The sequence below is a fragment of the Pongo pygmaeus genome, chromosome 15 (genome assembly GCF_028885625.2).
Source record: "Pongo pygmaeus isolate AG05252 chromosome 15, NHGRI_mPonPyg2-v2.0_pri, whole genome shotgun sequence".
Classification (NCBI taxonomy): Eukaryota; Metazoa; Chordata; class Mammalia; order Primates; family Hominidae; genus Pongo; species Pongo pygmaeus.
The window spans coordinates 72,187,998-72,201,599 of NC_072388.2; the positions used below are offsets into that span (position 1 = coordinate 72,187,998).

The following is a 13,602-nucleotide window of genomic DNA, read 5'->3' on the forward strand; positions in this document are numbered from 1 at the left end:
TTGGGGCAAGGGGCTTACCTTCCTGAGCCTCATTTTCCTCCTCTCTACAGTGGGGCTATTCTACCACCTGAGAGGGCTGTAGTGGAGATGAAGGAAATGATCCTCTGCTGGGCCCCTGGAGATAGCTTAATAGACATTAATGTATGCAGGACATTCAGACTCACCGATTTTGAGACATGTGACTGACTGGAATTTCATTATAAAACTTAAAACTTAAGGTAGACCACTAAAATCTGTCCACTGTAATCAGGGTGGCAAAAAGGTGGTTCTGTGACTGAAAAGTGCCTTTATGGCCATTTGACCATATAACCCAGAAAGGAAAGGGCAGGAATTATCATCACCATTTTACAAATGAGACAGGTATGCAGAGAGCATAAGTGGTGTTTCCACCGGTCACACAGCACATGTGGCCTACCTGGGACTAGAGCCCATGTCTTTTGACTCCCTATGTTTTTTTTACCCCCATGAAATTACTATACTTGTACCTAAGTGGAATCTTACTTTCATCATTTGATATTTGATATTGTAGCCTTACCTCCTCTAGCTACTACTGTATCATACTTCAACAAATCCAAATTGTAAGATGCATTATTTTTGTACCAATAAACAAATGCTGCCAATAAAACTGACACAATTCTGATACCATCAATTAGGATGCAGACCAACTTGAGAGATGTGAAAATAAGTGCATATCAGAACTGATGAAACAGATTGTGGTTCAGAGTTCACACTTACAAGAGATATGTGCAAATAAGCAGGAGGGAAAGGGGGAAAGGGCTTTGCTCACCCCCCAGCCTGTGCTTCCTTGTGTCCTTGGTTCTTGTTCACTGAGGGACTGAAGACAGAGTGGTACCTGGAGCCAAGCTGCCAATTCTCACAGGCCTGATACAGACCTTGGGGGGAGTATGCCAGGCTCAGAGGTGCCAGGGCCCTTCCTGCCTGGTTTTCTGGGCATTCCTGACAATCAGGGCTGCAGTGCCACGCCAGGAGCACGGTTACACTCAGAGGGGCAGGCCTGGCTGCCTCCTGGCTGCCAGGCTGAGGGTGGAGACTGGCCAGTACTAGAAGTTGAAGGTCTGTAGCTGAAATGAGACTCACTTGTCGGCTTCCTGTCTATGACCTCTTTAGAGATCGCCTCCCCAGGGCCCAGCTCAGTGTTTGGCATCACTAGGTGCTCATGTTGTGGCAGGAAATGGTGCCCAGCGGCTTTTTTCTCACCTGTTGCTCGGCGAGCGGGAGGGAGGGTTACAGGGTTCCTTCCTGCCGCTTTGCCAGCCCGCCGCCTTGACCTCTGTCCGGGGCCTCGCTCGGCCCACCGTCTCGTTCTGCCCACTCGGCCCGGCAGGCTGCGCTCCGCTGGCGCTACCGGCGCGGGATTGACCTGGATCCCGCACCCGTGGCGGCCCCATGCTCAGCGCACGGCACAGGCGGCTTCTGCGCTGGGTGCTAACGTATAGACAAGGGGAACATGGTGGCGCCCGAAAACGGAGATGCCAGCAACCGCGGAGCCCCAAGGGGGTGTTACAGGGACAAATGTTCCCGCCGCTTGCAGCTCGGTGAACGGGAGCGTTAAAGCTCGTTCTTTCCTGCATTCCTTCCTGCTCACCGAGCTACAAAAGCCGCAACACTCAGATACTTGGTGACTAAGTGTCTGCCCGCACAATGATGGAGTTACATTGGCGAAAGCACCACACTCCAGGGACTACTTTTCACCTGTATCATGTCCAGAAAATTGACCTTGTCTACATAATCACCAAATCAAGGCTGTGAGACAAAGCAAAATGCAGATTCACAATGAGAGAACTATCAAGAGGACCTAGACATTATGCTTGCGATTAGCTCCAGATGGGATTATATGGAAAACCAAACTATAATGAGAAACTTGCCTGATACCTGGTCACCACGCTGAGATGGCCTGAGATGTGTGTCCCAGATGGGACAGACATAGCCTCAGTCTGGCCACTCTCCTCCAGTCCTCTGCTGGCTGCTCTCACCTGTTCATTTTTTGTTGGGTCACACGGCGTCAGGCTGCCTAACCCTGCCCTACTCATGGTTGGGTGGCACATTGCATTTCAGTGTTAGCACCAGGGTAGGAGGCCTTGGGGTAGTCAGGCTGAGGTAAAAGGGACATAGCTCTACTGGGGGGACTTCTCAACATCGCCGTGAAGTAGGTTGCTGTTATTAGTCCCATTTCACAGATGAAGAAATGTGCATAAAGGGCTTAAGCAACTTGCCCAGAGTTACCCAGCTGGCAAGTGGCAGAGCCCGGATTGAGCCTGGGCAGTCTGGGTCCAGAGCTGGTGTGCTTAATCACTATGCTGAGTTCCCACTGTGGTAGGTCTTGGGCTGTACCAGCTCAGACAGAGTTGATATCAAAGTTACAGATTTTTAGAAACAATATGCATTAATGGCTTTGTTATCTATGTAAATCTAGGTAGGTAATAGTTTGGTTATACCAATATACCAAACCTTTGTAAGGTTGTTTGCTGCTAGGTATAGTCGTTTAGTGGTATTTTGTGAGTAAACAAGGGGAGAGAGGAGAAAGATAAGCTTTCTCTGGCTGCCTGAGGTCTGACTTCAGGGAAGGTACCGCTCTGGTCTAAGTCAGCTGAGTTTTAAGAACCCCTTCCCAGAAGAGAGATGAAGCAGTAGAATGAAACTTTTTTTTTTGGAGACAGAATCTTGCTCTGTCACCTAGGCTGGAGTGCAGTGGTGCGGTCGCAGCTCACTGCAACCTCTGCCTCCTGGGTTCAAGTGATTCTTCTGCCTCAGCCTCCCGAGTAGTTGGGACTACAGGGGCACGCCCCCATGCCTGGCTAATTTTTGCATTTTTAGTAGAGACAGGGTTTCTCCATATTGGCCAGGCTGGTCTCAAACTCCTGACCTCGTGATCCGCCCGCCTTGGCCTCCCAAAGTGTTGGGATTACAGGCATGAGCCACAACACCCCGCTGAATGAAACTCTTAATAGGGAGTTATGAGATACAGACATTCCTACTAAATTCAGAGGGAGAGAAAACAAGGGCTTTGTTCTCAGTATAGTTAGTATTAGAGCCACCATTAACAGGACTGTTTTCCTATTACCTTGTCTAATATGCATTGCTTCCTCTGGGGAAAGTGAAAAACTGGAAGGATGAGGACCCAGGTGACTAAGATAAGCTGGTGATATTGAAGGGACAAAACTTTGATGGTTGGAGGAACCCAGCAGAGAAAGGGAAAAGATAACAGAGCTCTTGCTAACTCAAAATTTTACTTGGGGCTGATCCTACCTGCTCTCCTAATCCAGAGGCAAGAGCAGTTGTCATTTAGTAATTCAGGTCTCAAACATAAGGAGTTAACTTCAAGAGATGTTTAATCATCCAGTCAATAAATATTTGGGAGTCTGGGAAAAGCTATTCACTGGGCTGAGGCCACAAATAATAATGGGAGGACCACTGCATGTTGAAGTGAGGCCAAGAAACAGGTAGAAATTATCATCCCTCATAGAGTTTGTACATATGGTTAAAAGGTTACAGGGTAAGCGTACTTCGTTTTCAATCTGGCGGTTATAATGCTGTGTTCCTTTGAAGGAAATGAAATGGCAGGTGAGAATTTTCAGCATACACAGAGCTTCCTCACCACCTTCTCTCTCCCCTGTTGTTCTGCAGCACCCACCGCCCAGCCCAGGGACCCTGGCAGGGACTGCGTCGACCAGCCAGAGCTGGCCAACTGTGATTTGATCCTGCAGGCCCAGCTTTGTGGCAATGAGTATTACTCCAGCTTCTGCTGTGCCAGCTGTTCACGTTTCCAGCCTCACGCTCAGCCCATCTGGCAGTAGGGATGAAGGCTAGTTCCAGCCCCAGTCCAAAATAGTTCATAGGGCTGGGGAGAAAAGAAGATGGACTCTTGGCTTCCTCTCTGTGGCTGGCAAAGGGAGTTATCTTCTGGAATACATTAGCTCTTTCAAAAACCCACCCAGTGTTTAGCCTCAACGGCAGCCAGTACCAGCTTCCCTCTGTGCAGTATTTGCATCTCTGACATAACCACAGGCTGCTTGTTGTCAAGAACAGCAATCTGTTTGGATAAGAATAACCTTTACTTTACAGCTTCCCTTTATAATTTGTTACACAGGAATAGTTAAATGCATTTGTTTGTTTGTTTTTTGAGACGGAGTTTTATTCTTGTTGCCCAGGCTGGAGTGTGCAATGGTGTGATCTCAGCTCACTGCAACCTCCGCCTCCTGGGTTCGTGATTCTCCTGTGTCAGCCTTTCTGAGTAGCTAGGATTACAGATGCCTATCACCACGCCTGGGTAATTTTTGTATTTTTAGTTGAGATGGAGGTTTCACCACGTTGGCTAGGCTGGTCTCGAACTTCTGACCTCAGATGATCTGCCCGCCTCAGCCTCCCAAAGTGCTGGGATTACAGGCATGAGCCACCACGCCCAGCCATCAGTGCATTTTTTAATTTTTTTTTGAGACAGAGTTTCGCTCTTCTTGCCCTGGCTGGAGTACAATGGTGCGATCTTGGCTCACTGCAACCTCCGCCTCCCGGGTTCAAGCGATTCTCCAGCCTCAGCCTCCTGAGTAGCTGGGATTACAGGCATGTGCCACCATGCCTAGCTAATTTTGTATTTTTAGTAGAGATGGGGTTTCTCCATGTTGGTCAGACTGGTCTTGAACTCCCGACCTCAGGTGATCCGCCCGCCTCGGCCTCCCAAAATGCTGGGATTAGAGGCGTGAGCCACTGTGCCCGGCCCATCAATGTGTTTTAAAGCTAGCTGTCAGGGCTCCACTTAATTTAAAGCTGGGCAGGGAGATTGTGTAATGATTTCAAAGTTAACACCTGTTTTCTAAAGGGCATGCCAAGTCCTGCTGTATCAGGGAAGTATTCTGTGCTAGAATCAGCGATGGTTCATTGCTCTAGTCTCTCACCTTTCTAGGCAGTGCCTCAGTCAGCTCTAAATCCGGTGCAGAGGGTTAACAGCATAACCCTTGTTGGCAAAATGGAATAGATGTAAGACCTCAAATAGGGATTTGGGATGAAACAGCTGCAGTTAGCACTGTTATCTGAGCATGAAAGAACTGGAAAAGCTCCTTACATCATCGAGATGTTGGACCTTGAAGCCCTCCTGAGGCCAACATGCAAATCTGGCTGTGAAGGTTCATCTGACACCTGTGTAAAGCTGACCAGCCTGCTCTGTACAGTGACAATGAGGAGCCCCTCTCTTCCTTAAGAATCTGTGGAGCAAAATGTTTGCTGCCAGAGAAAAATCAGACTGTCACTAAAAACAGCATTAGCAGGATGCGGATACCAATGGGGAAGGGTTGTGGGCAATGCAGTAACAGGGAAATGGCTTCAGAAATGGTTTGAGTTGGAAGACAACATTCTTCATCTCTCAGGACTTCTAATTCCTTGATGCTAAAAGAAGAGGCATGGATTCTATGAGCTTCCAAGTCCCTTTTCACTTTAACCTTCTACAAATCTTCCAGAGGACTGCCTAGTAGCAAAGGTTATTCCTGGACACAGGAAAGACAAACAGGCATTACAGGGACCAAAGCTCTGAAAGGTGACTTTTATTACCAACACACTGGCTGGAAAAGGGACAAACCACATCACGGGTGAGTGATACTTCTCAGTCTACTCTACTCATTCAACAAAGGAAATGTGGGCTGGGGCAGAGGTCTTTTTTCATTTAATACTGGAAAAATACTGAAGAGCATCCATGTTCACTTATGGCTGGTTTTGCTATAGAAATTGGAAAATAAAGGCCACTTTCTTGAACTCCCCAGTTTAATTAAACCAGAATTTGGCCTATTGGTATAAACACATCAGAAGGTAAGTTTGAGGTTAACTAGCAGCTAACTAGTTCTAATAGAACCAGTCACAGAACAGTGGGCTAAGATTAGAGGTAAAACTCATTCTAGGCCAGTGGTTCTCAACTTTCTACCATATTGCAAGCTTAAAAAAAACCAAAACACAACCTGGGGGGGTCCCCCTGCCCCACTAAAATTTTGATTTAATTGGTCTGGAATATAAGCCAGGCGTTAGGATTTAAAAAAAATATCCTCAGGTGATTCTATTGCATAGCCCAGGTTGAGAAGCACTGCCCCACCCCGCTGAGATTCTGCATTTCTAACCAGCTCCTAGGTGAAGTCCATGCTGCTGTTACAGACCACACTTTGAGCAGCAAGTATCTGACTTTAGAGATACACTCAGGATTAACTTAAAGTATGAATGAAAATATGAATCTTAAGGGTATTTTTCTAGTCACTAAACTAGGGATTTGCAGCAGCAGTAGAATGGAGAGAGAGTAAGACCAAAAGAACGAAAAGTAAATTCATTTACTAATAAAGGAAAGGGGAAAGAACAGCCCTTCATGGGCAAAAGCTTCTACCATGAACATTTATTTTTGTTAAAGCAGATTATAAATTTTCATCAGTACAAATATATATAACTTACATTTGATTGTAAGGCCAATGTTCAAAAGTAAAAATGAGATGAGCTCTCTTATTATCCGAGGTCAAGAGGCTGCAACTGTCAAGGGGATGTTCTCACCGAAAGGAGGTTTGGGGGAAGAGGACACACACAAAGCTAATGAAACCAGAATCCCCATCCCCACAAAACTTATGGGAACAAAATTTAAAGGATAAAACAAAACCCACCAAGACCCATACTACAAACCAATATGGTAACCTGTGTTCCCTTCTATGGTATGATTATGTCATGTTACCTTAGTGTTAAAGGATTAACATAAGGAAATTGCAGCAATATATAAAAGATATATTTTCTATAGAGCGTATTTTGATTGATTCCATTAAAATAATGACATTAGAATTCCATCATAGGTTTAAAACCAGGACAATACTGCTTTTCCTTTATTTAAAAAAACTACAACCTGGTGACTGTATTGGTCATAAGCATGATTGTTGTTGCAATGTGCTACTTACAATGAATGACAGAAAACAAGCTAGGGATCCTGTCTGCAGCTTCCAGCCCTTCCTCTTTACTTCAGTAGGCATCAATGATAAATCAATCTTATGTACAATTTCTTACAACTAACCCCTTTACCTTTGGCAAGATTACTTACAACTCATACAACTTTTTAATATCTGAGAACTATTTAAAATATTCTAAATGCATAAAAATAAAGATTTTGGCTTTTGATATATATAATATTTATTCTGTTACTCAAAATGGAAGCTCAACTTCTCCCCCAAAATATAGCTCTGCTGGGCAGTTGCTGATATGCCCTCCTGGGAATTCTGGTAGCATAGCCTGCCTCTCTCTTCTCTAGCCTGAGCACAAACCACTCTTCTTGATCTTTAATACAGGCCACTACTGACAGGAGGCAGGTGAATGGCCTGAAAAACAAAGAGAGATTGCTTTGCTTCCTGTTGTGTTTTATATTTCAGTAAATGTGCTTTGAATATAGATTCTTGTTCAGATACTTTGCCTCTCTGTTGCCAGAGATTTGTAAGGGGGTGAGGGAAGAGGGAGTACAGAAAGCAACATTTCCTTGACTTCTTTAGCCTAATTGCAAGGCAGCTTTTCTCTGGGAATGCTTTTTCCCACATCTTTCAAAATCACCCCTCACAGTACTTTGGGCCTGGACTTGTTCCTTGGGACCTTTGGGATTAGTGAAAAGAGTATTAATCAGGAGACAAAGTCTGTTTTGCTCCTTTGACCTCTACCCCCTGCTCCCTGTCTGGTATGGACAAGATACATAGCCATAAGGATTGCTTAAAGTTCAATTTCAAACGTCTTCTGTAAGTCACTGGAGAAAGGGTTGGTAGGGGACGGATTAGTACGCTGCTTGGACTTGTTTTCTAATGCAGCCCACTGGGCTTCAAAAGGATCCACTGGGCAGGTGCCTGTAGGAACCTCTGTATGCCTGTCTGCTGAGGCCAACCTGCCATCATCTACACCATTGAAAGCTGCAGAACCGTTGAGGTGCTGAGCAGGAGGCTTAAAGAAGGGACTGGTGGTAGCACTGCTTGCCTCGTAGTGAGGGAATGTCTGCTGCCTGACCAGGCTGGGTGACTGATGGGGATGGGCAGCCTGAGGGTGGCCTGCAGTGCCAAATACGTTGGCCACCATCTGGGAGGGAGTGATGCCCACCACAGGCACATTAGGGGCTGGATAGGGCATTCCATTGGCCACAGGATAGGACTGGGCAGGGACAAAGGCTGGCTGCAGGGCTGGGACCACACCCACTGGCACAGGCTGAGAGGTGAGGAATGCATTCCCTTGGAAAGGTGGTGCTGGCTGGGAGATGGCAGTGGGTGGAGGAGGCTGGAGAACTGGCTGCAGAGGAGCAGCTGAGGCCTGGGGCTGCTGAGCCCGGACGCTCTTAGACACCTCTTCTAACCATCGGTCGGCCTCAGAGGGAGTACGTCTATGACCAGCCTGGAAGAGACCTGGAGAAGCAGCACCAGAAGATTGACCCCACTCGGTCCCTGGAACCAACAAGATGAGAGACAAAAGAATCAGTTAGGGGCATCTTTCCTCACCTTATAATCTTGGTTATTTGAATGATCCTAACATGTACAACATGTCCCCGCAATGGGACATTTTGTGGTTTTGATTGATAGGTAGGAGGAAAGTCTCTATTACCAACTGGGATTTTGTGGTAGGATGAAGAAAACTTGTCAAGACCATGCTGCTGTGTCAGCCACACTGAAGCACTGTCTAGATATGGCTCAAATGCATTAAACCAAGGCAACTGACTGATGTCAGAAACCCCTTCCTGTTGCTATGGCTCATCCACAATACAGAAACTAGCTGGTTGTGGTGGCTCGCACCTATAATCCCAGCTACTTGTGAGGCTGAGGCAGGAGGACTACTTGAGCCCAAGAGTTGGAGGCTGTAGTGAGCTATGACTGTGCCACTGCACTCTGGCCTGGGCAACACAGAACTGTCTTTAAAAAAAAAAAAAGGCCACATGCAGTGGTTTATGCCTGTAATCCCAGCACTTGGGGAGGCCGAGGCAGGCAGATCACCTGAGGTCAAGAGATCGAGACTATCCTGGCCAACATGGTGAAACCCCGTCTCTACTAAAAATACAAAAATTAGCTGGGCGTGGTGGTATGCATCTGTAGTCCCAGCTACTCGGGAGGCTGAGGCAAGAGAATTGCTTGAACCTGAGAGGCGGAGGATGCAGTGAGCCGAGATACTCCAGCCTGGTATCTCCGTCTCAGCGGAGACACCGTCTCAAAAAAAAAAAAAAAAAAAAAAAAAAAAAAAAAACCTAGCTTGCACATCCTCTAAAGGGCCCAAGGCAATTCATCATCTGCTCTAACAGAGCAAAAGAAAATAACCAGTGACCTGGCCATAGCTTGCTGGCCTCTGCCTGGCTTCCAGAAATATGTTGTCTTTTTGGTGAACTGCCTTTATTACCATGTTAAAACCTTTTGAGGCCGGGTGTGGTGGCTCACACCTGTAATCCCGGCACTTTTGGAGGCCAAGGTGGGTGGATCACGAGGTCAGGAGTTCAAAACCAGCCTGGCCAACATGGTGAAACCCCATTTCTACTAAAAATACAAAAATTGGTTGGGCATGGTGGCATGCACCTGTAGTACCAGCTACTCGGGAGGCTGAGGCAGAAGAGTTGCTTGAACCTGAGAGACGGAGGTTGCAGTGAGCCAAGATCATGCCACTGCATTCCAGCCTGGGTGACAGAACAATACTCTGTCTCAAAAAAAAAAAAAAAAAAATTTTTGGTTTTATAATTAATAGAGGTTTTTTATACAAAAACTAGAAAGTACAAAAAAGCAAAAATGAAGTACTTTTTGTAGCACTTTTTGTAGGCCTCCTACTGCAGGAGGCAGGGCCCCCTCTTTCTACAGGCATGTCTGCACATCACCAAATCTAGTGATGGATTCTCTGAGGTGGGGCCCTGGAATCTTTTTTTTTTGAGACAGAGTATTGCTCTGTCACCCAGGCTGGAGTGCAGTGGTGCAATCTTGGCTCACCGCAACCTCCGTTTCCCAGGTTCAAGCGATTCTCCTGCCTCGGCCTCCTGAGTAGCTGGGACTATATGTGCATGCCACCGCGCCTGGTGAATTTTTGTATTTTTAGTAGAGACAGGGTTTTACCATGTTGGCCAGGATTGTCTCGATCCTCCTGACCTCGTGATCCACCCGCCTCAGCCTCCCGAAGTGCTGGGATTACAGGCATGAGCCACCACGCCCAGCCGGAATCTGTATTTTATAAAAGCTCTATGGGTGCTTCTGTTCCACAGTCCTAATGACTATCAGTCTGATCTCTTTTGTTCTCCTTCACCATCCTTTCTTATGTAAGCAACTTATTTCCAGGAGGGAACATAGTTTTCCTGAAAGGATTCCTCCCTAGTTCCCACTCAGCTAACTGGCTGAGTTTTAGAACCAGGGTCACTTATCTGATCCCAGAATCCTCAACACCATCTGTGGCCACCTTACCCGAACATGTGGCTGCAATTTCCTTGTTAGCAGCATCAGGGGCATGGGCCCAAGGGTTGGTTTCACGCACAGGCATTGCTACGGGTGCTAGAGCAGTATGGGCTGGCTTAGCAAGCACATGGAAGGCTGAGTCAGTGCCATTAGCTACAATGGGAGCAGACAACATCAATGGAGTTAATTCATGCAGGGTGTACAAGTGACCCCTTGGAGCTGTGTCAGTCAGGTGAATGTAGAATACTGGTGGAATGGATAAGAGAGAAGAGTTGATATTTGGGAAAGCCATGATATCCTGCATTGGATGTACATACCATTAGGCAAAGAAGGAATTAGAGGTTGTAATTTTTAAATGGTTGTATAGATAAAGTCAAATGACTGTTCTAGGAAAATATCTGCATGAGGAGTGGGGAAATGAAACAACAAAATGAAACAACAAAATGAAACTACAAATGAAACTACAAAAACAATTTCAAATTAAGGTGAACAGAGCTGCTGTATCTTAGGAGCAGCAAAAAATATCTAATTATTCTAGATATAGCTTAGCCTTTGGCATAATGAAGTAGGTATAGCATTTCCCTCTTCTTCACTTTTCCAAAAGGTCAAATTATGTTAACAATAATACTGGTTAAAAATAGGCCAGGCGCAGTGGCTCACGCCTGTAATTCCAGCACTTTGGGAGGCCGAGGTGGGTGGATCACCTGAGGTCAGGAGTTCGAGACCAGCCCGGCCAACGTGGCGAAACCCCGTCTCTACTAAAAATGCAAAAATTAGCTGGGTGTGGCGGTGTGCGCTTGTAATCCTAGCTACTAGGGAGGCTGAGGCAGGAGAATCGCTTGAACCCGGGAGGTGGAGGTTGCCATGAGCTGAGATCACACCACTGCACTCCAGCCTGGGCAACAGAGTAAGACTCCATCTCAAAAAAAAAAATTACTCCTTGTTTCCTCCTCAAAAGTTAAAATGTATATTTGACTCGTTATTACGTGCTAGTCATTAAGTTAGTATTTTACATGCATCATTTAATTCTCTCAAAAACCCACGAGTCTGGTATTATCCCCCTATTACAGATGAGAAATCAAAGTTCGTATGTTTTCATTTGCTAATTTGTATTTTGCTAATTTAAATTTGTAATTTGCTACACAATTAATTTCAACTTTTTTTGAAGGTTTTTTTTTTTTTTTTTAACTCTCCTGGTAACTCACAGAACTTTTTTTTTAACAAAGATTATTTCCCTCTATGATGTTTACAATATCACAAAATACCTACTATTCTTTCCTCATCTCCCCTTATTAAAATCTGCTAACCCTTGTTCCTTTTATTCCAGATACCTATATTAGTTTCTTCTCCTTAGCCCAGCTCTCAATAACATTTAGTTTGGTGTAGACAAGCACCTTCCCCTGACTTACAATATAATTATGTCCTTTTTAGGACTGGACAGCCATGCCTATGGTGTTGGTACTATTTTTTTTTTTTTTTTTTTTTTGAGATGGGGTCTCGCTCTTGTCACCCAGGCTGGAGTGCAATGGTGTGATCTTGGCTCACTGCGACTTACAATATAATTATGTCCTTTTTAGGACTGGACAGCCATGCCTATGGTGTTGGTACTATTTTTTTTTTTTTTTTTTTTTTGAGATGGGGTCTCGCTCTTGTCACCCAGGCTGGAGTGCAATGGTGTGATCTTGGCTCACTGCAACCTCCGGCCCCCAGGTTCAAGCGATTCTCCTGCCTCAGCCTCCCCAGTAGCTGAGATTACAGGTGCCTGCCACCATGCCCGGCTAACTTTTGTATTTTTAGTAGAGATGAGGTTTTACCATGTTGGCTAGGCTGGTCTCGAACTCCTGAGCTCTGGCGATCCACCTGCCTCAGCCTCCCTGTTGGGATTACAGGCGTGAGCCACCGCGTCCGGCCGGTGTTGGTACTATTTACCTAGAGTTTGTCTAAAAGACTGCCTTTGCTTTTTTGGTGGCAAAAAAAATTTTTTTTTTTTTTTTTTCCACCTAGAAACTGGGAGTCCTTTAAAGGCAGGGAAATGAAACTGAAATATTCAATTTTGCACACTTAGTGCCTTGCAGGCAGGCAGAATCAGTAGAATGTAATGGGTACTATATTCAGGAAGACCTGAGTTTAAATTCTGTCTGTATAATTTGGGCAATTTACTTATACTGTCTGAGCCTCTTTTTTTTTTCATCTGTAACATCTACCGCACAGGGTTGTTGTGGGGATTAAATGAAATAATGCATGAATACCTACCACAATGTGGCAAGCAATGTGTAAGTGCTCAATAAATTGTGCCTATTATTACTGGTATTATAAATGTTTGTTAGATGACATGAAAAGTCATTTGGTACATATGAGTATGAAAGTTTATTAAAAAGAAAAAGAAAAAGACCCTTATAGGAAAAGCGTGTAGTTCTTCCAGTAGAAGCAGGGCACTATCTCCGGAGTAAAACTTCCTCTGAGCTCTCTTTCAAAAGAAACGGAGAAACAGCAATTATAGCAGCTCAAATTCTACAAGTCTGTAACTTAAGTTACATAAATTCTTTGCTGACCTCCGAGTCAATATCCACTATTTAGTCAGTATCTCTGAAAACAACTTTTAACTCTTCAATGCCACAAAGGCAAATTTTAAGACACTTGTTATAGAAGGTGAACTAAGGAGCTCAAAGGAGTGCCTTTTTCTTTATGAGCCTCTTTGACAGAGCAGAGACTAGGTGAGTCCAGGGCTTCTCAACCTTGGCACCACTGACATTTTGGGCTGGATAATCCTTTGTTGTGGGTGCTGTCGTCTACACTGATGGATGTTTAGTGGCATTCTTGGCCTCTAACCACATGCCAGTAACACCCCCAACCCCCGACCTGTAAAGCCCCAAAAAGTCTCCAGACAGTGAATGACAAACTTTGCCCCGGTTGAGAACCACTACACTAAAGAAAGCATAACCTTTGAACCAATTCCGATGACTACTGCTTTTGGGAAACTGAATGGGTATGCTGATCCTCAACAGTCAAGTGGGAAATAAGGCAGTAGGTTGGGACTACAGAAATTCCTTATAGAATGCGGTGAAAGATGGGCACAGGCAGAATGACAAACACAGACATCTTAGAAAACAGGAAGGGCACAAAGACATCATCGAATAGAGAAATCAATGAATCTAAGACATCAAATAGAGAAATTAATGGGTCTGACCAGGCCTTG

General features: G+C 45.3%; 2 protein-coding genes across 33 annotated transcripts in view; one reads left to right on the forward strand and one right to left on the reverse strand.

Moving 5' to 3' along the window:
• The window catches only part of PAPLN (papilin, proteoglycan like sulfated glycoprotein), a 36,624-nt gene extending 30,916 nt beyond the window's left edge, over window positions 1-5,708 (forward strand). For both annotated transcript variants that reach the window (XM_054449519.2, XM_054449518.2), the window contains exon 27: window positions 3,646-5,708. In XM_054449519.2, coding sequence (XP_054305494.2) covers window positions 3,646-3,815 — 170 coding nt within the window. In that variant the 3' untranslated portion in view covers window positions 3,816-5,708. The remainder of the gene's footprint in view (window positions 1-3,645) is intronic.
• Window positions 5,709-6,367: 659 nt separating this feature from the next.
• The window catches only part of NUMB (NUMB endocytic adaptor protein), a 194,792-nt gene continuing 187,557 nt past the window's right edge, over window positions 6,368-13,602 (reverse strand). For 17 of the 31 annotated variants that reach the window (XM_063651810.1, XM_063651806.1, XM_063651802.1 and 14 more), the window contains one exon: window positions 6,368-8,435. In XM_063651810.1, coding sequence (XP_063507880.1) covers window positions 7,720-8,435 — 716 coding nt within the window. In that variant the 3' untranslated portion in view covers window positions 6,368-7,719. Of the gene's footprint in view, window positions 8,436-10,415; window positions 10,560-13,602 lie in introns of all 31 variants that reach the window. The other 14 variants (XM_063651800.1, XM_054449524.2, XM_054449538.2 and 11 more) reach the window with 1 other exon arrangement.